General features: G+C 45.7%; 1 protein-coding gene across 4 annotated transcripts; it reads right to left on the reverse strand.

The window, feature by feature from the left end:
• Positions 1–234: 234 nt before the first annotated feature.
• On the reverse strand, positions 235–22,323 carry LOC138764843 (SLAM family member 5-like). Of its 4 annotated transcripts, none has more exons than XM_069941185.1 (7): positions 22,217–22,322; positions 21,875–21,927; positions 12,984–13,301; positions 11,066–11,347; positions 9,753–9,902; positions 4,204–4,277; positions 235–577 (listed from the first exon to the last, which is right to left on the reverse strand). In XM_069941185.1, exons 2-7 carry the CDS (start codon positions 21,909–21,911, stop codon positions 506–508), a joined length of 933 nt encoding a protein of 310 aa, XP_069797286.1. In that variant the 5' UTR covers positions 21,912–21,927; positions 22,217–22,322; the 3' UTR covers positions 235–505. The 4 variants fall into 4 exon arrangements, with proteins under 4 accessions (XP_069797286.1, XP_069797284.1, XP_069797285.1 ...); XM_069941183.1 differs by having other exon boundaries at positions 21,830–21,927; positions 22,217–22,321; XM_069941184.1 differs by having other exon boundaries at positions 21,830–21,964; positions 22,217–22,314.
• Between the last annotated feature and the right edge of the window lie 5,342 nt (positions 22,324–27,665).

Below are 27,665 nucleotides of genomic sequence, written 5' to 3' on the forward strand. Positions count from 1 at the left end.
GAATGACCTATATCTCATGATCTTATGGCCTTATGGCACACAAAGTGGTACCTCTAGCCCAACAATATGAGAAAGAGAAGCAAAAGAGAGTCCCTTCAAAGACATTGAGTGTCTGTGGATTTGCCTCCTGTTGCCACACAACCTTCTGTCTGTTCCAGCGACTAACCCAAACTCCCAGTTCCAAACCTCGGATACAGTCAAGAAGCTAAGCAATAAATGAACACACTCGCAATGTTCATATTAAAAAAAACCTGTATTATCAAAGTATTCAGGAATAAATTCATTTTATGGGGTTCCTTGGGAGTTCAGAAGGGTACCCTCTACCCCAATCCTCTACAATGCACTGAGCCTTGGAGTGAGGCTCAGTGTGACCCTTCATACCCAAAAAATATACCCCCCATTTCTCCAGTCCATTGGTGCCCAAAGAATAATCAGAGGGTGTCGAATTGGAGGTGGATGATAGACAAAGGCAGCTTTACATTCTCCTGGTTTCACCCACATGCCTTCAGCAGCTAGAGGGTGGCACCATAACTTGGGCCCCAACAGTTATGTATAATGTCTTCGACTCCATGTCAACCTGCAGAGAGAGTGAGAGAGAAAGGAAATCAAACCCTGTAAATGAAATAGTCTTACACTAAACCCACACACACACCCAGTTACTTGGGTACACTGTCACAGCACACACCCAGTTATGGGAGTACACTGTCCCCCCACACACCCGCTTACTGGGGTACACTGTCCCCACACCCAGTTACTGGGGTACACCCCACACACACAGCAACTGGGGTACACTGTCCCCACACCTGGTTACTGGGGTACACTGTCCCCATACCCATTTACTGGGGTATGCTAAAGCCACAGACACCCATTTACTGGGGTACACTGTCCCCACACCCAGTTACTGGGGTACACAACCCCACACCTGGTTACTGGCATACAATGTCTCCCACACGTGGTTATTGGGATACACTGACCCCACACAGGTTACTGGGGTACACTAAACACACGGACACCCAGTTACTGGGGTACACTGTTCCCAAACCCAATTTCAAGGGTACACTGCCCCCAACACACCCAGTTACTGGGGTGCACTGCCCCCACACTGAATTACTGGGGGACATTGTCACCCAAACCCGGTTACTGGAATACACTGTCCCCATACCCAGTTACTGGAGTACATTGTCAACCCACACACCCAGTTACTGGGGTACACTGTCCCCCTCACATGGTTACTGGGGTACACTGTCCCCACATCTAGTTACTGGGGTACACTGTACCCCATACCAAGTTACTGTGGAACATTGTCCCCTACACCCAGTTACTGGGGTATGCTAAACCCACAGACACCCAGTTACTAGGGTAGAATGTCCCCAAACCCTATTACTAGGGTACATTAAACCCACAAACACCCTGTTACTGGGATACACTGTCCCCACACCCAATTATTGGGGTACACTGTCCTCACTTCCAGTTACTGGGGTACACTGTTCCCACACCCAATTACTAGGATACACTGTCCCCACACACATGCAGTTACTGGAGTGCACTGTCCCCACACCAAATTACTGGGGTGCATTGTCACCCAAACCCGGTTACTGGAATACACTGTCCCCACACCCGATTATTGGGGTAAAATTTCCCCACTCCCAGTTACTGGGGTACAATGACCCCCACAGCTGGTTACTGGGGTACACTGTCTCCCACACCTGGTTTCTGGGGTACACTGTCCAATAACCCAGTTACTGGGGTACATTCTCCCCCACACATGGTTACTGGGGTATGCTAAACCCACAGTCACCCAGTTACTAGGGTAGAATGTTCCCACACCCAATTACTGGGGTACAAAAAACCCACAAACACTCTGTTACTGGGACACACTGTCCCCATAACCGTTTCCAGGGTTTACTGTCCCCACACCCGATTATTGGGGTACACAGTCCTCCACACCTGGTTACTGGGATACACTGCCCACACCTAGTGACTGGTGCACACTGTGCCCACTCCCGGTTACTAGGGTACACTATTCCCCACACCCAGAAACTGGGGTACACTGTCCCCACACCCGGTTACTGGGGTACACTGTCCAAAGACCCTGTTACTGGGGTACACTGACCCCCGCACATGATTACTGGGGTACATTAAACTCACAGACACCCAGTTACTGGGGTACACTGTTCCCACACCCAATTACTAGGGTACTCTGTCCCCACACATATATAGTTCCTGGGGTACCCTGTCCCCACACCCAGTTACTGGGGTACACTGTCCCCACACCCAGTTAGTGGGTTACACTGGCAGCCACACTCAGTTACTGGGGCACACTGTCCCCCACACCTGGTTACTGGGGCACACTGTCCCCACACCCGATTACTGGGTATACTGTCCCCCACATCTTGTTAATGGGGTACACAGTCCCCACACCCAGTTACTGGGGTACACTGTCCCCCATAAAGTCCTCACTTGTGTTTTGGAATTTTGCTAGGCATTCTTGTAGATTGGTGATTGTTGATTCAGCAGTCGGTAGTGGGAGATCATCCCGCAGCAACATTTGGATTATTTTGGGATCATTCTGTGCCTGTGGAGCTGCTGGGCCGTGCCTCTCGCAAAGTTGCTGAGGGTGGTGCTGGGGTTGATGGACCACAGACCCTATTCCCTTTTTGGGTAATGTGTCGTTCTGGGGTTAGCGATGTTGGTTTCAGGGGACTGAGGTTGTCAGAACCTGATTCCCACCAACATCCGATGAGTATATGGACCAAATGGTAAAATGGGCTCCAAAAAGGAATTTAACGTGGAGAAGTGTTGGTTGTTGCTCTTTGGGAGGACTAACCATGTAGGACAGAGACGGAAAATGATAGGGCATCGAGGAGCTCTGTAGAACAGAGGCATCAGGGAATACAGATACACAATTCTCGGAAAGTGGTGTCAGAGGTCCATGGGGTCATAAAGAGAGCTTTTGGAATGTTGGCCCTCATGAATCATAGATTTGAGTACAGGAGTTGGGATGTTGTATAAAACATTGGTACGTTCTCCTTGTGTCTGCATGGGTTTCTCCGAGGGCTCTCGTTTTCTCCCACTATTCAAACCGTACCAGGGGTTGTAAGTCAATTGGGCGTAATTGGGTGGCATGGGGAAAATGGGCCTGTTACCGTGGTGCATGTCTAAATTAAAAATGAAAAGATGGGGAGGCTAACTTTGGAGAATTGTGTGCAGTTTTGGTCACCTATCAAAATTAATCAGATTGAAAGAGCACAGAGAAAATGTTCAGGGATATTGCTGGGATTTAAGGAACTGAGTGGAAGGGAAAGGGTTAAACAGGTTCAGTCTTTATCCCCTACAGCATCAAAGAAAAATGAGGGACATTTAATAGAGGTTATACAAAATTATGAGGGATAAGGATAGAACCATAGAACATTACAGTACAGAAAGAGGACCTTCAGCCCCTCTGGTCAATGCCGAGTTATTATTCTGTCTCGTCCCACTGACCTGCACCCAGTCCATTGCCCTCCATACCCCTCCCAACATGTACCTATCCAAATTCTTCTTAAATGTGGACAATAAGCCCATAGTCACTACTTCAGCTGGCAGCTCATTCCACACTCCCACTACTCTCTGTGTAAAGAAGTTCCCCCAAATGTTCCCCTTAAACTTTTCCCCTTTCACCCTTAACCCATGTTCTCTGGGTTATATCCCACCTAACCTTAGTGGAAAAAAGCCTCCTTGCATTTACTTTATCTCCACCCTTCATAATTTTGTATACCTCTATCAAATCTTTCCTCCTTCTTCCATGCTTCAGGAGATAAGGTCCTAACCTGTTTAACATTTCCTTGTAACTCAGTTCCTCGAGGAAATGCAAACTAGCTTTTTCCACTGAGGTTGGGTGAGACAAGAAGCAGGGGACATGGGTTAAGGGTGAAAGGTGAGATGTTTAAAGGGAACATGAGGGAGAACGTCTTCATGCAGAGGGTAGTGAGAGGGTGGAATGAGCTACCAGCCAAAGTGGTGAATGAAAGCTCAATTCTGACTTTTAAGAAAATTTGGATTGGTACTTGGATGGGAGAAGGATGGAGGGCTATGATCTCTGGGCAGGTCAATGGGACAAGGCAGAATAATAGCTCAACACAAACTGAATGAACTGAAGAGTCTTTATCTATGCCGTATCATTCCATGGTTCCATAATTTCCTGGGTAATATATACACTGTTACCACTTTGTTTTCTTCTGGTGTTGTCTGGCTTTTTATCTGGACTTGTGAATAGATGGTTTCTGGAATCTTCGGATCTGTACGGCAGAGGGAGAGGTGATGAGGACCTGTCTCATCCATTTCCCCTTCACAGCCCAGTCCCATCAATCCCCTTGCCCCTTGACCACTCGCACCCCTCTCCATCCAATTCTCTCACCCCTCCTGACTGGTTCTTTGATCAGCCTAACCCTCCTGCTCACCTTGCCCTCTGGACCTCCTCTTTCAAAGTTCAAATTTAAAGTACATACATGGGTATCAAAGGTTATGGGGAAAAGGTCAGGCAGTGGGTCTGAGTGGGAAAATGGATTGGCTCTTGATTAAATGAGTTCCTTGGACTTCACTTAACTACAGGTACACAATCCTTTATCCGGACATTTAAAATCCAGAAAGTTCCAAAAACCGGCATCATTTTCCTGGTTGTGGTACAGCGGAGGGAGAGAAAGAGAGAGAGAGAGAGAGAGAGAGAGAGAGAGAGAGAGAGAGAGAGAGAGAGAGAGAGAGAGAGAGGGAGACAGCAATGTGACTAGGTTGGGCAGGGAGGAGGAGACGGCAGCACGACTCGAGCGGGCGGGGGGGAGAGAGACGGCAGCGCGACTTGGGTGGGTGGGGGGGGAGAGAGACAGCAGCGCGACTAGGGTGGGCAGGGGTGAGAGAGATGGCAGTGCGACTAGGGTGGGCAGGGGTGAGAGAGATGGCAGTGCGACTAGGGTGGGCAGGGGTGAGAGAGATGGCAGTGCGACTAGGGTGGGCAGGGGTGAGAGAGATGGCAGTGCGACTGGAAGGGGGTTGATACGGCAGCACAATTCGGGTGGGCTTAAATCTGGAGTAGCTGGCTTTTGTTCTGAAATCCAGAAAAATCTGAAATTTGGAACACACTATTCCCCAAGGGTCTGGATAATGGATTGTGTACCTGTAGTGGACACACAGGATTTCACTTGTCGGGAAGTCACAGCAGTGACTGCAGGTCCTGATAAGTCTGAAGCGGGCAAGGCTACCAGCTGCCATCATATCAACTTCTGGCCAGTTGCATCACAGTGTGGTACAGTTGTTGCAGAGAAATGGATCAGCGGTCAATCCACAGGACTATAAGAGTGACAGAGAAGATCATTGGAGTCTCCCTCCACCCCCCACCCCCATTGATGTGATCTACCAGGATCATTGTCTGAAGAGGGGAAACAAAATCATTGAGGAGCATCTTCTACCCTGTGCACAGCATCTTTTAGCTGCTCCCATCGGGGTAGAGATGCAGGAAGATCAGAGCCAGCACCACCAGCCTGAGGAACAGCTTCTTCCCATGGGCAATGAGAATATTTATTTATTTTTATATATGAATACTTGTCCTGCATATGTATTGTTTTTCTGTATGTGTGTTGTATGTGCTTGTGTGTCAGCATGTTTTGTACATGTGCAATCAGATACAATAGACTTGACTTGAAATGACAGGGCAGACTCGATGGGCTGAATCGCCTATCTCTCTTTTTAAAATATTTTATTTTTCATTTTTCATCAATAAACAAGGACTGACTGTTACAGAATATATCAATATCTCCCAGCAATCTACATACATGTGGTGTTTCTCCCCATCCCATTCCCATCCCTCCAAAAAAAAGGGAAAGACAGAGAAAATGAAAAAAGGGGGGAGAAAGAACGAAAAGGAGAGGCTGGGTGTTGTGTCATTGCTTCCAGAAAGTATCCATAGAGGCTGTGGAGCCACCCCCGTGTATAACTATTTTCATGATTCCCAAAGGTATACAATTTCACATCTCATTATACCATCGACTTACTAACATTTCTCTATTATCTTTCCATGATATCACTCTACATTTCTTTGCCATTGCCATTGCAATACTTAAAAATTTTCTTGGTATTTGTCCAATTTCAATTTTGTATCATTTTCATAAATATCTCCAAGTAAAAATATTCTTGGATCCTTTGGTATCTTTATCTTCATAATTTTTCCTAATAATAAACTCAGTTCATTCCAAAACCTTTCCACCTTTTCACAAGACCACACTGAAGAGTCCCTATTACTTTCGCACATTGAAAAGACTTATTTGAATAATTAGGATTAAGTCCATTTAACTTATGTGGAGGATAATACATTTGATGAAGAAAATTATATTGAACCATTTGATATACAACACTGTATTCGTAACACTTTCATAACATAACTTTGACCAAACCTCCTCCTGAATTTGTATATTTAAATCTTTCTCCCATTGGAATTTTGATTTATATAAATCTTTTTTCTTTACAGTATGTTGCAATTTTATATGCATATTAGTAATAAATTTCTTAACAACAAATGTATCTGTTATTATATCTTCAAATTGATTTTGTCTAGGGAGTCTTGAATCGTCTCCCCAAGTACATTCTTGATATAAACTTGGGTGCATATCCCAGTCGAAACAACCCTTCATCCTCACGAGGTCATTGTAGGCCCCCACCTGTCCTTAGAAATGATCTTACCAGAAGGAAACAGTGAAAGACAAATCGTATTTATCCCTTAGCTGCTCGAAGGACAAAAGCTGCCTCCCTTCGTAGCAATTCTCAATACATCGGATCCCCTGCTGATGCCAAATCTCCAGGATTTTATTGCCCATGTTCATGATGGGTCAGTTGCGCCTTTGGCGATATTTTCACTTTCTTTCCGATACGCTCATTGATCTCATGCTAGATTTTAATCAGAAGTTTCAGTATGGGATTATCCATTTTTTTGCTATTATATGAAATCCTTCGCTGTCCTCTCCCCCATTGCATGCCATCCCATTTGCACCCAGGTGGGTGGTTTTCCCACCTCAAAGACTGAGGTGCTAGAAAATATTCCTTAAAATCAGACAACCTTAAACCCCACCCCCACCCAAGCTGTAGTCCCATGTCAGTTTTTTCTGGGTACTTTCCCATTCCAGATTAATTTCCTTTTGTGATCATTCAGTGCCTTATAAAAAAGATTGTGGCAATGGAATTGGCAAAGATTGGAAGAGGGATTGGAGTCCCGGCATCACCTTCATCTTTACGCAGTTGACCCTTTCCATTAAGGTGATGTGCAGATCCCTCCATCTCATTGTCACCTCCAATCTTCTCCTGTATAGCAGCTTGAGCAGTTGGGGAGGTGGGGTTAGTTGGGTTTATATAAATTTTCCAGGTTACTATTAATCTTGATTCCTTGGTATTTCGCACATCCTGTCTGCCAACTGAAACTGCTGTTTCTTTGATATTCTTCATGGTCAAATCTATTCAGTAGCATGGTAGTGCTTTTATCTATGTTGGCTTTATAGCCCAATATTGTACCATAGTCCTCCAGTGTGGTAAGCAAATTTGGCAAAGACCCAGCCAGGTCTAACAGGGAAAACAACGTCATCTGCCATTAGATCCTGTGCTCGCACTGACCCACTTTGAATCCCTTTATCACTGGATCTTTCCTGATGACCTCTGCCAATGGTTCAACTGACAGAACGAACAGCCCTGGAGACAGAGGACAGCCCTGCCTACTAGACCTACTGAGGGGGAATGTTAATGATGTTTGTCCATTCGTACTGACTTCTGCCTGTAGTTTGTTATAGTGTTTTTATCCAATTAACACGCGGTCCATCTCCCTCTGAAATACGGATATGCCATTGGTTAGGCCAAATGGCACCCAGAGGAACTCGTAGAGGTGGCTGTTGGCCTCGAAAGCTGTGTATAGGCAGTCCTCCAGGTGGGTAGGGATCTGATGATACACTGACCTCAGGTCAATGGTGAGAAGACCCGGAAGTGGGTGATCTCATTTACCATGTCAGCTCTGCGGGGCAGGGGGTAGGCATCTAACAAGGTGAACCTGCTGATAGTCTGGCTGAAACCTATCACCATCCTGTGCTTTTCCCCATTCTTCATCACCACCACCTGTGCCCTCTATGGGCTGTTGCTCGGCTCCATCACTTGTTCAGCCAGCAGCTGCTGCACTTCAGCTTTAATGAATGCCCTGCCCCATGAGCTGTACCTCCGGCTTTTAGTAGCAATCCTCTGTGAGGTTTTCAAACAGAGGGGGAGGGGACAGCCTGCATGTTTGGGGCACGTCCGTGGGTGGAACATCATTAAACTGTTCACTTTGCACTGTTAGTGAAGGGAGGGGCCCATCGAATTGCATCACCATGCTTTTCATCTGGCACGGATAATCCAGACCCAGTATTAATGGTGCGCAGAGGTGGGAGATCACTAATAATTTAAAACATTTATATTTTACTCCCTGGACCTGAAGAGTCACCAAACAGTAACTTTTAATGCGAGTGGCGTGAGACTTTTCTGCCAATTAATGGGATATTCGATGAGTGAGAACTTTTGGACAAGGCTTGCACTAGGTGGCCGCGTCCTGCCGTCACACGCGGGTCTTGGCAGAAATGGAGCCAGAAGTTATGTTTGCCTTCTTCCCGGAAGTGGGGTCTCCTCAGGCAGATCTGCTCCCACCCCGGCTCGCACATGGCACAGTGGGAAGCCTTTATGGAGTGGCACACTTTGGTGTAGTTCCCCTTCCTTCTGCTTTTCGAGCAGACTGCACCCTGGTCCAGGCAGTTCTGGCAGAGATGTTTAGGTTGTGCAGCAGGAGCCATGGTTTTGGAGCCATTCCATGGCACTGCACATGAGGTGTTGTTAGGGGGCATATGCTTCTGCGCTCTTCTGGGCCGATTTGAGCACCCGCGCTAACCTCAGGATTTCTGCGAAGGTCAATTCCCCAGCCTTCAGGATTTGAACCTGGATGTGACTAGACTGAAGTCCAGTAAGCATCTCATCTCTCTGGAGCTCATCCTTGGACACCATGGCTGTTACCAGTCTACACCCAGAGTCTCTTACCAGGTCCAGCATCACTCTGGCATAATCGTCGATGGACTCAATGGGCTCCTGTTTCCTGGTCATCAGGAGGTAGCATGAGTGTAGGCTGTTCGGCGTGGTCACAAACTGGGCTTCCAGCAACTTCATTACCCCTTCATAATCAAGGGTCAATACATCTCTGATGGTCCTATAGGCTCTGTGCCCAAGCGACAAGAACAACAGTCTATCTCGAGGTCACTCGATATCCCATACATTGGTGCATAGTCCAGCAAGCCGCGCTGCCATCTTTCAAATCGGAGGAAGGCCTTGGGGTCCTTCAGGTCAAAGTCCAACTTCTCCACCCAAAAGTAAGCTAATAAAATTGATGGGCAATCACGTGACTCCACGAGGCAGTAGATCTGAGTCAAAAGGCTTTTTATTAGCTTAGACGTTAGCTGGGATTCAGAGCAGGAAATGATCTGGGGTCAAGATCTTGGGTCGGGACCTTTATTAGGGAATCTCCTGGGAAGGGCCAGAGGGATGGAAGGGGTGATCCAGGCCAGTACATACAGTTATTACAGTAGTGTAATACCTCAAACCACCACAACCCTCTCCCCCTTTCCTTATCGTCATCCCCCTTATCCTGGCTTTTCCCCTTCTGCTGCTACCCTATCACCTCCCATGGGCTGAGGCCTCTGGTTCATAGAGTTGGTGTGTGGGACACTTGCCTGCAGAGTTGTTTCTTCCTGCACCATTCCCCTTTTGGTAGACCCTGGCCGAGAAAACCAAGTGCCGTTTCTCCCACAGAAAGACAAGTACGATGGCCAGGATACAAAACACAGCTCCAAAGATTAATCCAGTCTTTAATGGTTCATGATCTGCAGGGAAGGAAAAAGATTCTGACTTAGTGCTCATCCTTGTGCTCCTAGTGATGGGAGAATCGAAACACAATATGATCGCTGTATTCTAGCTCTCTGCTTCCTGCCAATCAGACAAAGGTCTACCCACGCTAGTATGTTTCCCGTCATTGCCATGTTCTTGTTGAATCATCTCATATGCGACACCTTGTTAAAGACCTTCTGAAAATTCAAATACACAACATCCATTGCCTGTCACTTCAAAGTATTCCAATAGGTTTGTCAAGCAAGATTTTCCCTTAAGGAAACCATGCTGGCTTTATGTGATGGCCTGAACCACGTTCGTGACTCGTTACAGTTCCTTGCGGTCTTGGGCAGAGCAGTTCCCATGTATCATGTGCAAGCAGCAGAGCTTTAATTTGGCAGGGCAGACCTCATGCGTGGAAGGGCTGTCCCTGGGCTGTACTGGTCTAAGCTCCTTCTACACTGTTCCGTCACACGCTCTTAGTTCACGAACTTGATGCAGAGTGAAAAACAGAAGAAATAGGAGCAGGAGTAGCCTGGCCCACCATCATGGCTTAATTTCCTTATGATGTAAAAATCTACCCAACCCTCTGGGAAAAGCAGTTCCTCCTCATCTCTGTACTAAATCTAATTGAGGCTATGACCCCTAGTATTAATCTGCCCCACCAATGGGAACATCTACCTCCAACATATGCCGTTTAGAATTTGATACATTTTTATAAGATCCCCTCTTATTCTTCTAAATTCCAGCAAATACAGTCCCAGGCATCTCAATGTCTACTCATAGGTTAACTCCCTCATCATTGAAATCAACATGGTGAACCTCCAAAACCAGTACATCCTTCCTCAAGTAAGGAGACCAGAGCTGCGCGCAGCGCTCCAGATGCGGCCTCACCAGAGTTGCAGCATGACCTCTCTGCTCCTAAATTCCCTCCCTCTAGCAATGAAGGACAACATTCCATTTCCCTTCTTGATCACCTTCTGCACCTGGCAATCAATCTTTTGCAAATCATGCACAAGCTCTCTCAATCCTTCAACACCGCCGCATGCTGCATCGCTTGTCATTTAAATAATAATCTGCTCTTTTGCATTGTCTGAATGAGCAGGGGCAACCACAATCCCCCCTCTCCCAAAACCCAGTTGCGCCCTCTGACACTCACCAGGTTTGTTCTGTCTGCAGGAGTTCCATAGCCGGATCTGTGCCCTGTCCTCACTGACCGGGTTCCTGGCCTCGCACCAGTACACTACATCTACGACCTCTGCTGTGTAATTGACCTCTATGGTCTCTTCGTATTTCAGATCGGTGCTGTTATCTCCCAGAGCTTCTCCCTCCTTCCACCATCTAAAGCTGGTGGGGTTACCAAAGGTCGCAGAGCAGGTCAGGGTGGCATTACAGTTCCTGGTGATGCTGTGGACCATGATGTGTGTTCCTGACACAGGCTCTGAGGTTGAGACGGAGGGATGAGTTAAGGAGATCCTTGTGAGCGCCTTGATCCCAACTCCCTCATCCCATCTACAGCAACCACGAGTGAACTTTAAGCCAATCCCGGTTCAATCCCTCCCACCCTTTTAACTCTCCATATCCCTGGGTCAGACCACACTAAACACACAATGCACAGTTCTGGTCTCCGTATCCCTGGGTCAGACCTCACTGGGAGCACAAGGCACAGTTCTGATCTCCGTATCCCTGGGTCAGACCCCACTGGGAGCACTGTTCACAGTTCTGGTCTCCATATCCATGGGTCAGATCCCACCAGGAGCACTGTTCACAGTTCTAGTCTCTATTTAAGTTCATCTATTAATCTGATTGTACAAATGCAACCCAGACCCATTCTCCAGTGGTCCATGGTGCGCACACACACTCCACTTTAGAAATGACCTACCCTGGACACAACTTCTCACTTGTCAGGAAGGCGCAACAGCAACTGTGTTTCCTTAGCTGAAGCAGGCAAGGTCACCAGCCACCATTACGTCAGCTTTCTAGCAAAGCTTTATTGGGAGCATCCTAGTCAGTGTTGTGGTCAAGTGTTGTATTGGAGGTCAATCCACAGGGCCATAAGAGTGGTAGAGAGGATCTCTGATGTCTCCCTCCTCCTCATCGGATTGGGATCATTGTTTAAAGATCTGCAAGGATCCCTACCATCACACAATTTTCCAGGTACTCCCATTGGGAACGAGATGCAGAAGTATTAGAGTCAGGACCAGCAGTCGAGGAGCAGCTTCTTTTCATGGGTGGTGAGGCTGCTGAGCTGCTAAAACACATGCAAGATGACAACCCACAGTTGCGGAGAGAAGCTATTTCCCAACCTGGCAGTCCGGTTTTCCACGTTCCGAGGCCTCCTTCCTGATGGTAGTGGGCCACAGATCCTGTGTACTCGAGGGAAAGGGTCCTCAATAATCCTTTGACTCAACTGAAGCAATGGTCCCTGTGAGTATCATCAGTCGAGAAAAGAGATGCCTCAGCGATCTTCTCGGCATTTTACTGATCCTCTGAGATAGCCGTGCTCTCCCGTAGAGAGAGTATGCGCTCCTATACCTTCTCAATGAGGAAGGTATGGATGACCTTTGCCCAGATGCACGAGGTGCCAATCTTGGACCTTGGTCTCAGGACAGTGGTGGTCACGGCATGGTGCGAAAACTCACTCGGTTACCAGGCCACCAGTCCTCCATTCACTTAAACAGAGCTCAAAGGTCTATTTCCATCCATCACAGTATCTTTGACTAACTGCCATCAGAAAAACAGTACAGGAGCTTCAAAATTAGGACTGCCAGGCTGGGAAATAGCTTCTTCCTGCAGGCTGTGAAATTGATGAACCTTGAGACTAGATTTGTGCAAGGAGCTCCCAATGTGGTCTAACCTTGGGTCTCTTATTAATAAAACTGTGCACGTTATTCCAGAATATATGCATATATTTATTTTAGATTTTTTTTTTGTATGGATCTGATTATTTTGTGCTGTGTATTGTGTGTGCCCACTGTGGTCCAGAGAAACATTGTTGGGTTGTATGTATACAGTCAGGAGGGTGGGGGTCCCAGGAACTGGTGAAGTCCATGTCTCTCCGCTGCAGTCTCACTCACCATACACCACCAGTTGAATTTCATGCACGGTTTCCATTCCTGAACTATCAACAATAACCATCGCATAAAAACCAGTGTCGTTTTTCCATAAATCACGGATTTCCAGACTGAAGTTCCTGGGATGAAAAATCAACCGTCGCCGATACTCATCAGGTCCAAAGTAGGAAACATTGTGGTTTAAGTATCTTGCTATTCTATGTCTGGTTTCTAGATATTTCCATGAAACCTCATCAACATTAGTAACTTGGTGTGCAAGAGATAAGACGATTGACTGTCCCAGTGTTCCATTCACAGTGCGAGGGGGAGCTCCATGTCCAGCTGAGGAGACAAGAGGAGGGAGTCAACTGGCAAGCTCAATGAGAGAGACAGAGAGAGAGAGAGAGAGAGAGAGAGAGAGAGAGAGAGAGAGAGAGAGAGAGAGAGAGAGAGAGAGAGAGAGAGAGAAAGAGAGAGAGAGAGAGAGAGAGAGAGAGAGATGGCCCACAGTTCCTACATCACACTGTGAGCCCCACAGGGCGGAGGGGGGGGATGGTGGGAGGTGGATCAGAGTGGGGAAAGAAACTGCAAATATCGGACCAAAAATCAATACAGAGGATCATCAGGTCACTGGGGTCTCTTCTCCCTCTCCTCTATTGATGACATCCACTGGGGGCATTGCATATGTAGTGCTCAAAGGCCTATTTGCATCAACCATGGTATCTGACCCACTGGCATCAGGAAGATGGTACATCAAAATCAGGACTGCCAACTCCTTCCCAAAGGCAGTGAGATTGGGTTTCTTATAAATAAAATGGGTAAATTATTCCAGAATGTTTATTTCTATTTATTTTATATTTTAATGTGTACTGTATATGTGATTATTATGTCCTGCATCTTGTGTGTGTACTGTTTTGACTGGTTATAACCTTGAACTTGAGTATTTACAGGCTGAGAAAGTGGGTGAAGGATGTGACAGACAGGGGATAGGAAATCAAGAAATTATCCACTTTTCTGGCAAAGAAGCCCAGAGTGTTTATTTTGAATTGGGAATGGGAAATGTTGTTGAATTTGCATGCCCTTGTACACAAGTCACACAAACTTTAGCCTGTTCAGAACTATTGCCTTGTACACAAGTCACACAAATTATAGCCTGTGGGGCAGGGGCCCAGGGAACAGTAATAGAGACTCCAAGCTACAGAATGTGGGTGTGGAGAGAGTGCCTGCCCTGGGGTCAGCTGACTCCTGTGACAGGCCCAGCCCCTCCCCCCAACATCATCACCCTCACTCTCACGCCCGGGGCAAAGGCTCTCCATTGCAGGGTCTGCGGGGAGGGTCCTGACGAAGGTGTAGCCAGAGAGAATAGGGTCTGAGGCGAAGAAAGCATGATACAAGCCAGTCAGCTGGCGAGGAGTCTTATGCCCCATTCCCGAGCCTCTCCTCGCCATAACCCCCACCCCCAACTGGAAACTCAGGACATTGTTCAGCTGCCAGTGGCTGTCAGTCAAAATCAGTACTGCTCCTAGCATCTGTCCTTATTGTCCTCAGAATGATGGGGAATATTCAGTTCTAGTCACCTCATCAAAGGTAGGATGCAGATGCTTTGGAGAGGGTGCAGAGGAAATTTACCAGGATGTGGCCTCGATTGGAGAACATGTTTTATGGAGCAAGGTTGATAAAGCTGGGGCTTTTCTCTTTGGAGCAATAAAGGATGAGAGGTGACCTAATGGAGGTTTATAAGGGGCTTTGATATAGTGGGAGCCAGCACCTTTATTCATCAGTGACAATAGCAAATACCAAAGACCATTGGCCTGAGGTGGATGGAAGAAAGTTTAGAGGAAATTCAGAGAGGGATGGGGGTCTAGAATGCATTGCCATGGGTAGTGTTGGAGGCTGGTACAGTAGGGACATTCACACGGCTCCAATAGATCTATGAATGTATGAAAATTAGAGACTGGAAAGGATTAGATTGCAGTGGTCTAGCATTCCATAGGTTAGCACAACATCATGGGCTGAAGAGCCTGGACCATGCTGAAATACTCTCTGTTCTAATGCCCCTGGTAGATCCGGTCTTCAGCAAAGTTTTGATGAGGTGGAGGACGTTGAGCAAATCTCCATCGAGGGTAGGGGCAGGGTTTAAAGTATTCTAATCGTAGCTGATCTCCACATCAATTCTCCTCCCTCACCACCATTTGGGGCCTCCGAGTGAAGCTAAACTTCGCACGACTCTGCAGGAACCATCTACTACATCCGATGCTCCCGCAGTGGCCTCCTCTACAGTGGGGAGATTGTATGCAGACCGGGAGACGGCCTCGTTGACAACCTTTGCTCTGTCTGCTGTAATAGCAAGGGCCTCCCAGTGGCCAACCTTTTCGATTCCACACACCTCTGGCACACCGACAAGGTCTCATACACTGCCAAACCGATGCCAGCCGAAACTTGGAGGAACAACATCTTGTACTCCGTCTGGGCACACTCCACCCAGATGGTATTTACATTGACCTCCAGTTTCCTTTAATCTTCCCTCCCCACCACATCTCTCTTCCCCTATCCCTGTTGCCTTTCCTCCAGCTCTCCACTTCCCCCCTCCCCTCCTTCCTTCTCCTATCAGGGAGCTACTCCCTCCTCCTATTATCTCAATTTTTTTCTCCTGCCCTCCCACCTGTATCCTCCCTCCCCTCCACCACCAATCTCTTTTTATTCAGGCCCTTGCCCCTTTTAACTCATGGCTGACAAAGGGCCAAGCCTGAAATGTTGGTCACCCTTTACTTCCTGTTCCTACTACATTACCTGCTGGAATTCTCTAGCATTTTTAGAACATAGAACATAGAAATCTACAGCACAGTACAGGCCTACAGTGTGCTGTTGACCTAATAACCTACTCGACCAACCACCTAGAATTTCCCTGCTATGTAACCCTCCACTTTTCTCAGTTCTATGTCCCTACCTAAAAGATTCTATTGTCCATCGTTGCTGGCAGGACATTCCAAGCACCCACCACTCTCTGGGTGAAAGACATTACTCTTGAGTGCCCCTTGTACTTACTCCCAAGCACCTTAGAACTGTGCCCCTCATATTAGCTATTTCAGCCCTGGAGAAAGCCTCTGGTGATCCACGTGATCAATGCCTCCCATCATCTTACATACTTCTATCAGGTCACTCCTCATCCTCCCACACTACAAGGAGAAAAAGACCAGGTTTACTCAGCCATTCCTCTTGACATGCTCACCAATCCAGACAGCATCCTTGGAAATCTCTGCTGCATCCTTTCTATGGCATCCACATCTTACCTGTAATGCGGTGACTAGAACTGGACACAATATTCCAAGTGTGGTCCAACCACTGTGTAAGTGGATCCTAAATTTCCTCACCTCCAGACCACAATCAGTGTAGACTGGCAAGAATGTCTTCTCCGCCATCTCCATCAGCGCTAGAGCATCTCTGGGTGCCACACTTAGCCCTCTGCTCTACTCTCTTTACACCTATGACTTTGTGGCGTGGCTTGACAACACCATTCACAAATTTGGTGACAACTCCACTATAGTAGGTTGTATAAAAAGGGGCGATGAGTCAGTATACAGGAAGGAGATTGAAAACTTGGTGTACAAACAACAACCTCTCACTCAATGTCGCCAAAACTGATTATAGACTTTCGGAAGGAAAAAATCCAGAGGTGTAGGATCCAGTGATCATTGGGGGATCAGAGGTGGAGAAAGTGAGAAAATTTAAATCCCTGGCAGTCACTATCGTGGAGGACCTTTCCTGAACCTGAATCATGAAGTATCGTCATGAAGAAAGCACGCCTGTGCCTTTACTTCCTCGGGGGTTTGTGGAGATTTGGTACGCCTTCGGAAACATTGGCATAATTCTATAGATGTCAAGTGCAAAGTATGCTAATCAGCTGCATCAAGGCCTGGTTATGGGGGGGGGGGGGGGCATCAATTCCTCTGAGTGAAAAGCCTTGCAAAAGGTAGTAGACACAGCCCGGGATGTCACAGGCCAAACTCTCCCCATTATCGAGAAAATCTTCATGGGAAGCTGCCGCTGGAGAGCAGCAGCAATCATCAAGGGTTCACACCACCCAGGACACGCTCTGTTCTCGCTGATGCCATCAGGAAAGAGGTATCGGTGTCACATGACTCGTACCACCAGGTTCAGGAACAGCTGCTACCCCTCCACCATCAGACTCCTCAACCACAAATTCAATCAGGAACTCTTATTTCACACAATATTTAATACTGAATATCTTTTTCTGTATTTGCACAGTCACTTTGTTTATATTTCTCTTGTATATCTATCTTTTTCTTGAGTAGAGTTTACACTACTGAGAAGTGGAAATCCTGCCTGGCCTGCAGGGGGATAAAAATATCTCAGTGCTGTCTGTAATGTCATATATGTACTCTGACAATAAACTTTGAACTTTGTACCAAGGTCTGAAACATCATCCCATGGCTTTTGAACATGATCCCACTGTTAATGAAGGCCAACGAACCATACGCTTTTTGAACCACACTATCAACCTGTCTGGGCCCTCTCCAGCTAGATGGCATTAACATTGGCTTCTCAAAATGGCTCTCTGAGCCAAACAGAAGTGCACAATGCACACACCAAGGAAAAGGAAAACACCGACGGGAGGAGGGCCCAGCTGTGGAGTGAACTTACACAGCGCAACCAGCTGAGAGATGCCTGATAGCAGGGATCTCAGCTGGAAGAAGAGAAAAGCAATGGGAAAGGGAGTGATAAGAAAGAAAAACAGCAATAGGAAGCCCAACAGATAACTAGCCCAGAAGAAGAGGTCCAACAACAAGAAGCTATGCAAAAAAACACCCAACAAACTGAGGCAAGCAGCTCAACAAGAAAGTCAGAAGAGACACAGATACAAGGAAGAGAAGTAGAAGACACAAACCCAAGAGCAGACACAGAAGAAGAAGAAGAAGAAGAAGAAGACCAAGCTTGCACAGAGGAACAGAAGGTAAAATAGACGGACAGTATATAGATTTAAAACATTTCAAGAACAAATGAAAGCATTAAAAGAATGGTTGAAATTAGAATTTAGTGAAACGAAAAGAAAAATTAAAAGTACAGAAGAAAAAGTGAGTAGAATAGAACTGGTCATGACAGAAATAGGGAAAAGATTAGAAAATGTGGAAGAATGAGAAATGGCTGTAGAAATGGAAGTGAACAACTTAAGAAGAAAATTGGAAGGAAGTGACAAAAAAGTTAAAGAGTCACAAGTGTTGTTAGCTCAGAAGATGATATAATGGAAAAGTATAGTAGGTGAAACAATATGAAGATAGTTCAATCCCAAAAGTCCTGGGAATGCCAGAAATACAGGAAGGAATGGAAATAGAAAGGGCACACAGAACACTAGCCCTGAAAACACAGTCACAACAAAAACCAAGATCTGTTTTAGTAGAATTTCTGAGATACACGACAAGAGAAAATATATTGGAGAGGGCAAGGAGTAAAATTAGAGAAGACAAAAAACCATTGGAATACAAGGGTCAAAAACTTTTTACTCAGACATAAGTTTTGGACTTCTAAAGAAGAGGAAGGAGTTTAACACAGCAAAATCGATCCTATGGAAAAAAGGCTATAAATTTATGTTAAGATATCCAGCTATGCTTAAAATATTTATCCCAGGGGAGCAAAACAGACTGTTCTCGGATCCAAAGAAAGCATGAGATTTTGCAGAATGCCTGGAAGACAGAGAGATGAAGAGATGTAACAAGAACGATGACGACAAACTACATATAAAGATGTAAAAATAATGTATAAGTAAAACTAAAGAAGGGAAAGAAAAGGGAAGTAAGGGAGAGGGAGGAGAAAAAAGGAGGGGAAAAAAGAGAAGAAAAGATGATGAGCTTTGTTTAAATGTGAAAATAAAAATATTTTCTGGAGGGGGTTGGGTGGGACAGAATAACAGTCACTGCAAAATCAGTTGACACTTGCGAGCGGGTTCGCAATCCGAATGGAGAGGGGAGTTGTGGTTGCCCAGCAAGGGACAAAGGGCAAATCAGAGAATGGGGGTGGGGGGAGACACTTGGGGTTAAGGGAATTTTAGATGTGGAAATTGTTGAAGTATTTTATGTCTTAGAAGTGTTGTCATACATTGAGTTCAAAAAGGGAAAACTGAGAGATGAAAATGTGGAAAAGGGGAAAGGTGGTGGTGAGGAAGCGGAAATGAGGTGTAAACAGGATATGAGCTGGTCATGTTGAAGTATATGACTATAAATATTAATGGAATACATAACCAAATTAAATGAAAAAGGCTATTAAATTTACTGAAAAAAGTAAAAATAGGGTTATGGTTAGGGCATCTAGCTGAAGTGGAACATAACATATTAAGGAGAGACTGGGTAGAATGCTGCATGTCACGGCAGCATCATATAATTCAAAAGCCAGAGGTGTAGCCATATTAATTAATAAAAATGTATCAATCAAAATAGAGGAGGAAATAATAGAACAAGCAGGGAGGCATGTAATGATAAAGTGTCAGATATATTCAGAATTTTAGAATTTGGTCAATATATATGCACCTAATGAAGAGGATCAAAAGTTTATGCAAGATATTTTTTTGAAGATTGTAGATATGCAGAGGAATATATTGATAGGAGGGGATTTTAACCTTAATTTGGACCCAAAGATGGATAAAACTGGACAAAAGACTAGCAAAAAGAACAAAGTAGCCAAATTTATGGTTAAATCAATGCAGGAAATGCAACTTTTGGATATAAGGAGGAGGCAACAGCCAAAGAAGAAGGAAAACTCATATTATTCGAGTAGACATAAAACATACTCAAGGATTGACCTGTTCCTGTTGTCAGTCCATATCCAAGGGAGAGTTAGGAAAACAGAAAATAAAGCTAGATTGTTATCGGATCACTCACCCCTGTTATTGGCAATAGAGCTGGAGGACATCCCACCGAGAACATATAGATGGAAATTAAACTCCATGCTACTTAAAAGACAGGAATTTAGAGAATTTATTGAACGCCAAATTAAAATGTACTTTGAAATAAATATGGAATCAGTGAAAGACAAATTTATATTATGGGATGCAATGAAAGACTTTATTAGAGGGCAGATAATAAGTTATGTAACTAAGATGAAAAAGGACTACAATTGGGAAATAGAACAGTTGGAAAGGGAAATAGTAAGTACAGAAAAAGAACTAGCATCAAGAGAAGATACAATCTTCTTCTTTGGCTTGGCAAGAAGAAGAGAATTGGCGGACAAAAAATAAAAAAACATTGGCTTCTCTGGTTTTTGCTGGCCTGTTCTCCCTCCCTCCCTCCCTTTCCCCTCTGTCTTCCTTCCTCCAGCTCTCCACCCCTAGCCCTCTCCATTCACAGAACCATCCCCCCTCCCCCTGCTTCTTGGTGTGCCCTCCCTCCCTCATTCACATCTCACCTTTGGGACTGAGCTCTTCCCCTTGCCCCCCCCCTCAACCATTTGGTTCAGGCACCTGCCATATTTTTTTGTACCTTGCTCAAGCCCGAAACATCGGTTATGTTTTGTTATCTTTGCTACATAAAGGACACTGTTTGATCTGTTGAGTTTCTCCAATGTTGTGTTTTTACTTCAATCTGCAGACTTTTGTGTTTTGCTGCTGTCCAGAGATCCAGCCAGGCTCCAAAATCATTTCACTGAAAATGTCCTATTTCTTTTTCTCACTTGCTGTGCTGCCTTGAGGAAGTATGGCATGGGCTCTAAAATTCCCTGCCTCATTCCATCTCTCCAAATACATTACCTCAAATTTATCTGGATTGAAACCCACTCACTGCCCTGCTGAACAAGCTATCTCCATCTCTCTGCCATCTGGGGCTATTCTTCTCACTGCTCACAGCACAGATTGTTATTGGCCATCGGAAATCTTTCATCCTCTCTACGACAGTTAGCCATCACTGCTGACTGAGGGTGTTGGCTCTGTGGCGAACCATTGGGAACAGCTGCAGCCACAGAAACAACCATCAACTATTTCCCTCTTCGTTGGAATGCAAAATCAGTTGACCAATGAAATTATCCCAAAGCAAATGGCTCTGCTGTCAGCTGTCTCTCCCCCTCACATTGTGCAGAACCTGTCTTATCTCTCAATGCTCTAGAGGAATGGAGAGTGAAACAAGTGCTGGTGTCGAGGAGATGGTACCTCTCCAAGCCTGGAGCCCTGTTGGAAAGTAAGAAGCTTGCTGTTAGGATATGATAAGGGACTGGATGGGAGTAAATGGCACAGAGAAAAAAATGAGAGAGAGAGGAGAGAGGAGAGAGAAAGGGAGAGAGGAAGAGGGAAGAAAAAGAAAGGGAGATAGTGGGGAGAGAGAAAGAGAGGGAGAGAGGGGCAGAGAGGTAGATCAGAGAAGAGGGGAGAGAGTGAGAGGGTGAGAGAGAAAGGGGAGAGGAGAGAGTGAGAAAGTAATAGGGAGAGAAACTGAGAAAGAGAAAATGAGAAAGTGGAGAGGAGAGGGAGAGTGTAGGGGAAAGGGAAGGAGAGAGAGGATGGAGAAAGAATGAGAGATAGGGAGTGAGCGAGACAAGGAGAGAGAGAGAGAATGAAGGGGAGAAAGAGAATGAGGGAGAGGGACAGAGAGGGTGAGAGAGAGGGGAAAGAGGAAGGGGATCAAAGAGAGAGAGAGAGAGAGAGAGAGAGAGAGAAGGGTACAGAGAGTAAAACTGGTTGATCAATAATGATGAAGTGAGAGAAGAGTAATTTTTTGAGTTCGAGAGAAAATTAGGAAGTTGAATTGAGTATATTCTGGCCACATGTGGGAGAGCAGAGTCAGATATAACTGACATCACTGTGAGCCTCAAGATTCACGGAGGGGCAATTCATTGCTCCAGAACCAGAATTGATTAATAAAATCTGATCTTACCTCTGTAGACAGCAAGTAGAGTGACACACAGTAAATAAAACTCACTTCTCAGGAGCTCCCACATCTTGAAGTTTGACAACATTTTGAGACCTGGGTTTCTAGCGGAAGTAGGAAGTGTTTGATAAAGTATGCATGCTGTTACAAAATCAAACCAGCAACCACAAAGAAGACATATCACACAGAGGTAAAGATGAACAATTACTTTAGTAACAAAAAATTCACCTTCAAACTTTAATTCAATGCCCACTGGTTACTATTGAAAATCTCTATAACAATGTAAAATTAATAAATTCCCCAGCCTAAATATAACATATGCAATTAAAGTATAAGTCATATTTCCAACCAACCCACAGAAAATCTTAGACACAAAACAAACACGAAACTCACAAAACTTCGATCTAAACCAAAGCAAAGATCATAAACAAAATTCAGTTTGTTTGGTAAACTGAAGCCAAAAGATCTTTGAGAGAGAGAGAGAGAGAGAGAGAGAGAGAGAGAGAGAGAGAGAAAGAGAGAGCGAATCCTTCTGGCTGCCTTCAGAATGTTCATCCTTTTTGAAATACCCAACATTCTAAACTGTCCTCCTGACCATGACTCATGCTCTGGGCCTCCTTCCACTCCACAGCATCTCCCAGTGGTGGTTTATCATCCAAGTCCAGAAATTTTTAGATCATTTACTGCACATGCTCAGTCCGCCTCCCACTCTCTCAACAGTCCACCTTCAACTTGGCTCTCTAAGGCAAACTTTCACTTTTTAACATAAAACCACACAATACTTAGGCCAATACACAACACAGAACTCTGTATCAATGCAATCATTCTAACCCAAGGTGCCTCTTCATTTCCCCTCACTGCACTCATCCTGTCTTGATGCTACGTCTATTGCAGAAAGTTGACTCTCCATTTTCTAGCTACCAGATCCGCTGAATTCCGCCAGCTCCAGATGTCAGTATATTGTGCCGCATTCTAGCTTTCTCCTTGCTAACCACACCTGACATCATCAAACACACTGACATGGCAGTTCCACTGTTGTCTGGAAAGCAAGTCTCTACTGCACAAGAAGCATGGGTCCCATGATCTCATTCCAAGCAGGGAACAAAAACCCAGTGGTTGGTGACCCCTCTATTGATCATTGGGACCATGCTTCCGCCCCATCCCCCACCCCCCCTTCCACACACAGAGCCGCAAAGCTCATTTCTGCAGGACATTTCTGCTTCTCCAAAGCTTCTGACCTTGTTGGTGCCACGCTCTTGACACAGCCGCCAGGGTTTAGAGTGGCGCCAGCGACCCAGGTTCAAATCCAGTGCTCTCTATACGTTCTTCTCAGGCCTACACAGGGATTTCCTCTGGGTGCTCTGGTTTCTTCCCACCCTCCAGAAACATACAGGGCTAAGAGGTGTTATCTAATTTAGAAATACAGTATGGTTACAGGCCTTCTGGCCAATAAGCCCATGCTGCCCCAATACATCAATTAACCTATAGTCCCCATACGGTTTTGAAGGGTAGGAAGAAACCAGAGCACCCAGAGGAAACCCATATAGTCACGATGAGAATGTGCAAACTCCTTACAGTCAGTGCTGGCTCTCTGCTACCCTAACCGTGTTCACCATAATTTTTAATTTTCTTTCTTTCCTTTCATATTTTCATCATTTCAAATTTCACCTTGTTAGAAATAGATGTACCTTCACAGAAATTGCTCGAGACAAAAATTGAGAACAAAGAACATTTATTAAAAAACAATGCAAAGTTGGGTGCTTCCCCTTACCATGGGAATACACACATACACTGGGGCTCACCCAACTTTTATACAGTTTATTTCAGTATAGGAATACCCTCCCCCTTACATTCTTCTGCCTCCTGGAGAGGTTTGGCATTAGGTAATCCTGCCTGCCTACCTGCTGTTTCTGTGCACTTGGAGGACCAGGGGGTATCCTGTCGGTGTCTTCTCATGTCATTATCCTCATTGTCCTTATTCACAACCTTGCCCTTGTCCCCATTCACCCCTTTCCGACTCTCAGAGCTACAGTCTCTTCATATGCAGAGTTCGCTAATCCTGTCTAGGGTTTACTAATTTAATATGCATAACTTGATAAATCTGTGTAAGGCTTACTAATTATATATGTAGAACTTGGTACTTCTGTCTAGGGCTAGGAGACCCTTATCTCATTCATACTAACTCTACTTCCTATCTTCTTCTTCTTTGGCTTGGCTTCGCGGACGAAGATTTATGGAGGGGGTAAAATGTCCATGTCAGCTGCAGGCTCGATTGTGGCTGACAAGTCCGATGCGGGACAGGCAGACACGGTTGCAGCGGTTGCAGGGGAAAATTGGTTGGTTGGGGTTGGGTGTTGGGTTTTTCCTCCTTTGTCTTTTGTCAGTGAGGTGGGCTCTGCGGTTTTCTTCAAAGGAGGTTGCTGCCCGCCGAACTGTGAGGCGCCAAGATGCATGGTTTGAGGCGATATCAGCCCACTGGCGGTGGTCAATGTGGCAGGCACCAAGAGATTTCTTTAGGCAGTCCTTGTACCTCTTCTTTGGTGCACCTCTGTCACGGTGGCCAGTGGAGAGCTCGCCATATAACACGATCTTGGGAAGGTGATGGTCCTCCATTCTGGAGACGTGACCCACCCAGCGCAGCTGGATCCTCAGCAGCGTGGACTCGATACTGTCGGCCTCTGCCATCTCGAGTACTTCGATGTTAGGGATGAAAGCGCTCCAATGAATGTTGAGGATGGAGCGGAGACAACGCTGGTGGAAGCGTTCTAGGAGCCGTAGGTGATGCCAGTAGACGGCAGAGGTCTGGAAGGCTGGCGGCAAAACTCTGCATGTCAAACTGCATGAGTTTTTCAAGCTTTGTTGGGACCAAGGAAAACTGCTTCAGGACCTTTGTGATGTCATCATCATCATCCTGTACAAAAACAAAGGCGAGAAATCAGACTGCTCAAACTACAGGAGAATCACGCTGCTCTCCATTGCAGGCAAAATCTTCGCTAGGATTCTCCTAAATAGAATAATACCTAGTGTCGCCGAGAATATTCTCCCAGAATCACAGTGCGGCTTTTGCGCAAACAGAGGAACTACTGACATGGTCTTTTCCCTCCGACAACTCCAAGAAAAGTGCAGAGAACAAAACAAAGGACTCTACATCACCTTTGTTGACCTCACCAAAGCCTTCGACACCATGAGCAGGAAAGGGCTTTGGCAAATACTAGAGCCCATCGGATTCCCCCCAAAGTTCCTCAACATGGTTATCCAACTGCACGAAAACCAACAAGGTCGGGTCAGATACAGCAGTGAGCTCTCTGAACCCTTCTCCATTAACAATGGCGTGAAGCAAGGCTGTGTTCTCGCACCAACCCTCTTTTCAATCTTCTTCAGCATGATGCTGAACCAAGCCATGAAAGACCTCAACAATGAAGACGCTGTTTACATCCGGTACCGCACGGATGGCAGTCTCTTCAATCTGAGGCGCCTGCAAGCTCACACCAAGACACAAGAGAAACTTGTCCGTGAACTACTCTTTGCAGACGATGCCGCTTTAGTTGCCCATTCAGAGCCAGCTCTTCAGCGCTTGACGTCGTGTTTTGTGGAAACTGCCAAAATGTTTGGCCTGGAAGTCAGCCTGAAGAAAACGGAGGTCCTCCATCAGCCAGCTCCCCACCATGACTACCAGCCCCCCCACATCTCCATCGGGCACACAAAACTCAAAACGGTCAACCAGTTTACCTATCTCGGCTGCACCATTTCATCAGATGCAAGGATCGACAACGAGATAGACAACAGACTCGCCAAGGCAAATAGCGCCTTTGGAAGACTACACAAAAGAGTCTGGAAAAACAACCAACTGAAAAACCTCACTACTTCCTATATTCTATTATCTATTGTCTATCCTTATCTTATTCATACAGTGAACTTGCTGATCCTTATCTTACTCAGACTGATTCTGCTTCCTGAATTCTAATATCCATGTCTCATCCTGTTTGTACTGGCTTCATTCATTTACTCATGTCAATTTTTGTATCTTCATGTTCATATTTGTATATCAGTTTTTATCACCTTTCACAACCTCACGTCCCAAAGTCTTTTCAAAAACATTGCGCTCGTAAATTTATAGAGCTCCATAAATTGATTTAAAAAAATAACATGTTGCTTCTAAATTTAAATTTTTACCATTTAACGTGAAAATTCAACATTTTTGGTCATAACTGACTATACCTTTGTCTTATCGAACAAGGAGGAAGGTTTATGGAGCTTGTCCCTCATTTTGAGGAAGGTTTCATGGTGCTGTTCCACACAGAACGGGCTGAATGTTTGCCTGCTGTTAAGTGGCCACTTCTGCTTCCAAATTATTTTTGTCCCTCCTTTGATTCAGCTGGGCGTGGCGTGGCATTTTCCTGGATTTCTTCCCACCTTGACTCCATCCGTTCTCCCCTGCGAGATAATGTACATTTCTGATCATGGAAATTCACAAATCTTCGCAAAAGAAAAAAAAAGTTGACTCAGGGGATAAATGTTTGCTCTGGTGGAATTTATATGATAAAATTAACAAACCAACGTAGCCCCTGATGAAGCAGGGTTGACAGCGCTCAGGCTTATGTCTTCGGACTGAGGAAGGATGAGAGGTGGCTTAACAGGGGTCATAGAAGATTACACAGTGTAGCACTGTACTGGCTCATCAGCCACGATGTTGTTCCAACCTACGTCACCACAACCTAATCCTTCCCTACATCACACCCATGATCTTCTATTTTTTTTCTGACCTATGAGGCTCTGTCAGGGTCTTCTGAATGACCCTATTGTATCAGCTTCCACCACCCTGAGCAATGCATTCCAGTTACCCACTGTGTAGAAAACCTACCTCTGGCATCTCCCCTGAACTTTCCCCCACTCATCTTAAGCGAATGTCCCCTGGTATTTGCTTTAGCTTTTGCGGCCCTGGGGGAATGAAAAGGTGCTGGCTCTCCTCATGATCTTATGTGGGTGGCACGGTTAATTCAGCAGATAGCGCGACGCTGTTGCAGCGCAAGTGACTGGTGTTCAAATCTGGTGCTGGCTGTCAGGAGTTTGTATGTTCTCCCCATGTCTGTGTGGGTTTCCTCTGGGGGCTCTGGTTTCTTCCCACCATTTAAAAGGTACCGGGGTGGGGGGGGGGGGTGAAGGGCGTAAGTTAATTGGGTGTAATTGTGCAACTTATGGGCTGAAAGGGCTTGTTGCCATGCTGTATGTCTAAGTTAATTAAATATCTCTATTAAGTCACCCCACCCAAAGCCCGAGCTCTGTCAACCTTCCTTCATCTACATAGTGTTCTCAAGGGGAAGAATGTGCCTCATGAGCGTAATTTAGTCTTTTGGCAAAGTGACAAAAGATAATGGTAAGGCAGTAGATGTGGGGCACAGGGATTTCAGTAAGGCACTTGACAACGCTCCCCAGAGTAGATTCATTCAGAAAGCCATGTGGTTGTGTGGGTTCAGAATTGGCTCACCTGCAGAAAGCAGAGGATAGAAGTATATGACATGTATTCTGCCTGGAGGTAGTTCTAGTCGGGGGACCACGCTTCGCTGAGCATTGACGGCTCGGCCGTTGAGATCAGCAAGAGTATGAAGTTCCTTGGAATGTGTGGTGAAAGGCATTTGCATAGATGTAAGGGCTGGCCAGTCCGAACTTCCCTGACCTTCCCTAACCCCTCCCTTGGCTTGTCCCTGAATTTTGATGTATGTGCTCACATGGGAAGAATACAAGGTGAAATTGCATCTATTTTAATGCAAGGACACCTGACCCCTCCGCCAGGAAACTGGGAGGAAGTTACCTCATCAGCCAATGAAGCAACAGATCCACGCAC

This window comes from Narcine bancroftii, chromosome 5 (assembly GCF_036971445.1).
Source record: "Narcine bancroftii isolate sNarBan1 chromosome 5, sNarBan1.hap1, whole genome shotgun sequence".
NCBI lineage: Eukaryota > Metazoa > Chordata > Chondrichthyes > Torpediniformes > Narcinidae > Narcine > Narcine bancroftii.

Coding starts and splice junctions, on each gene's coding strand:
- LOC138764843 (XM_069941183.1), bottom strand. CDS start 21,911: ATGTTGTCAAACTTCAAGATGTGGGAGCTCCTGAGAAGTGAGTTTTAT. Junction 11,348..12,983: donor AATTCAACTGGTGGTGTATG/GTGAGTGAGACT, acceptor TCTCAACCTCAG/AGCCTGTGTCAGGAACACAC. Junction 9,903..11,065: donor CTGCAGACAGAACAAACCTG/GTGAGTGTCAGA, acceptor CCTTCCCTGCAG/ATCATGAACCATTAAAGACT.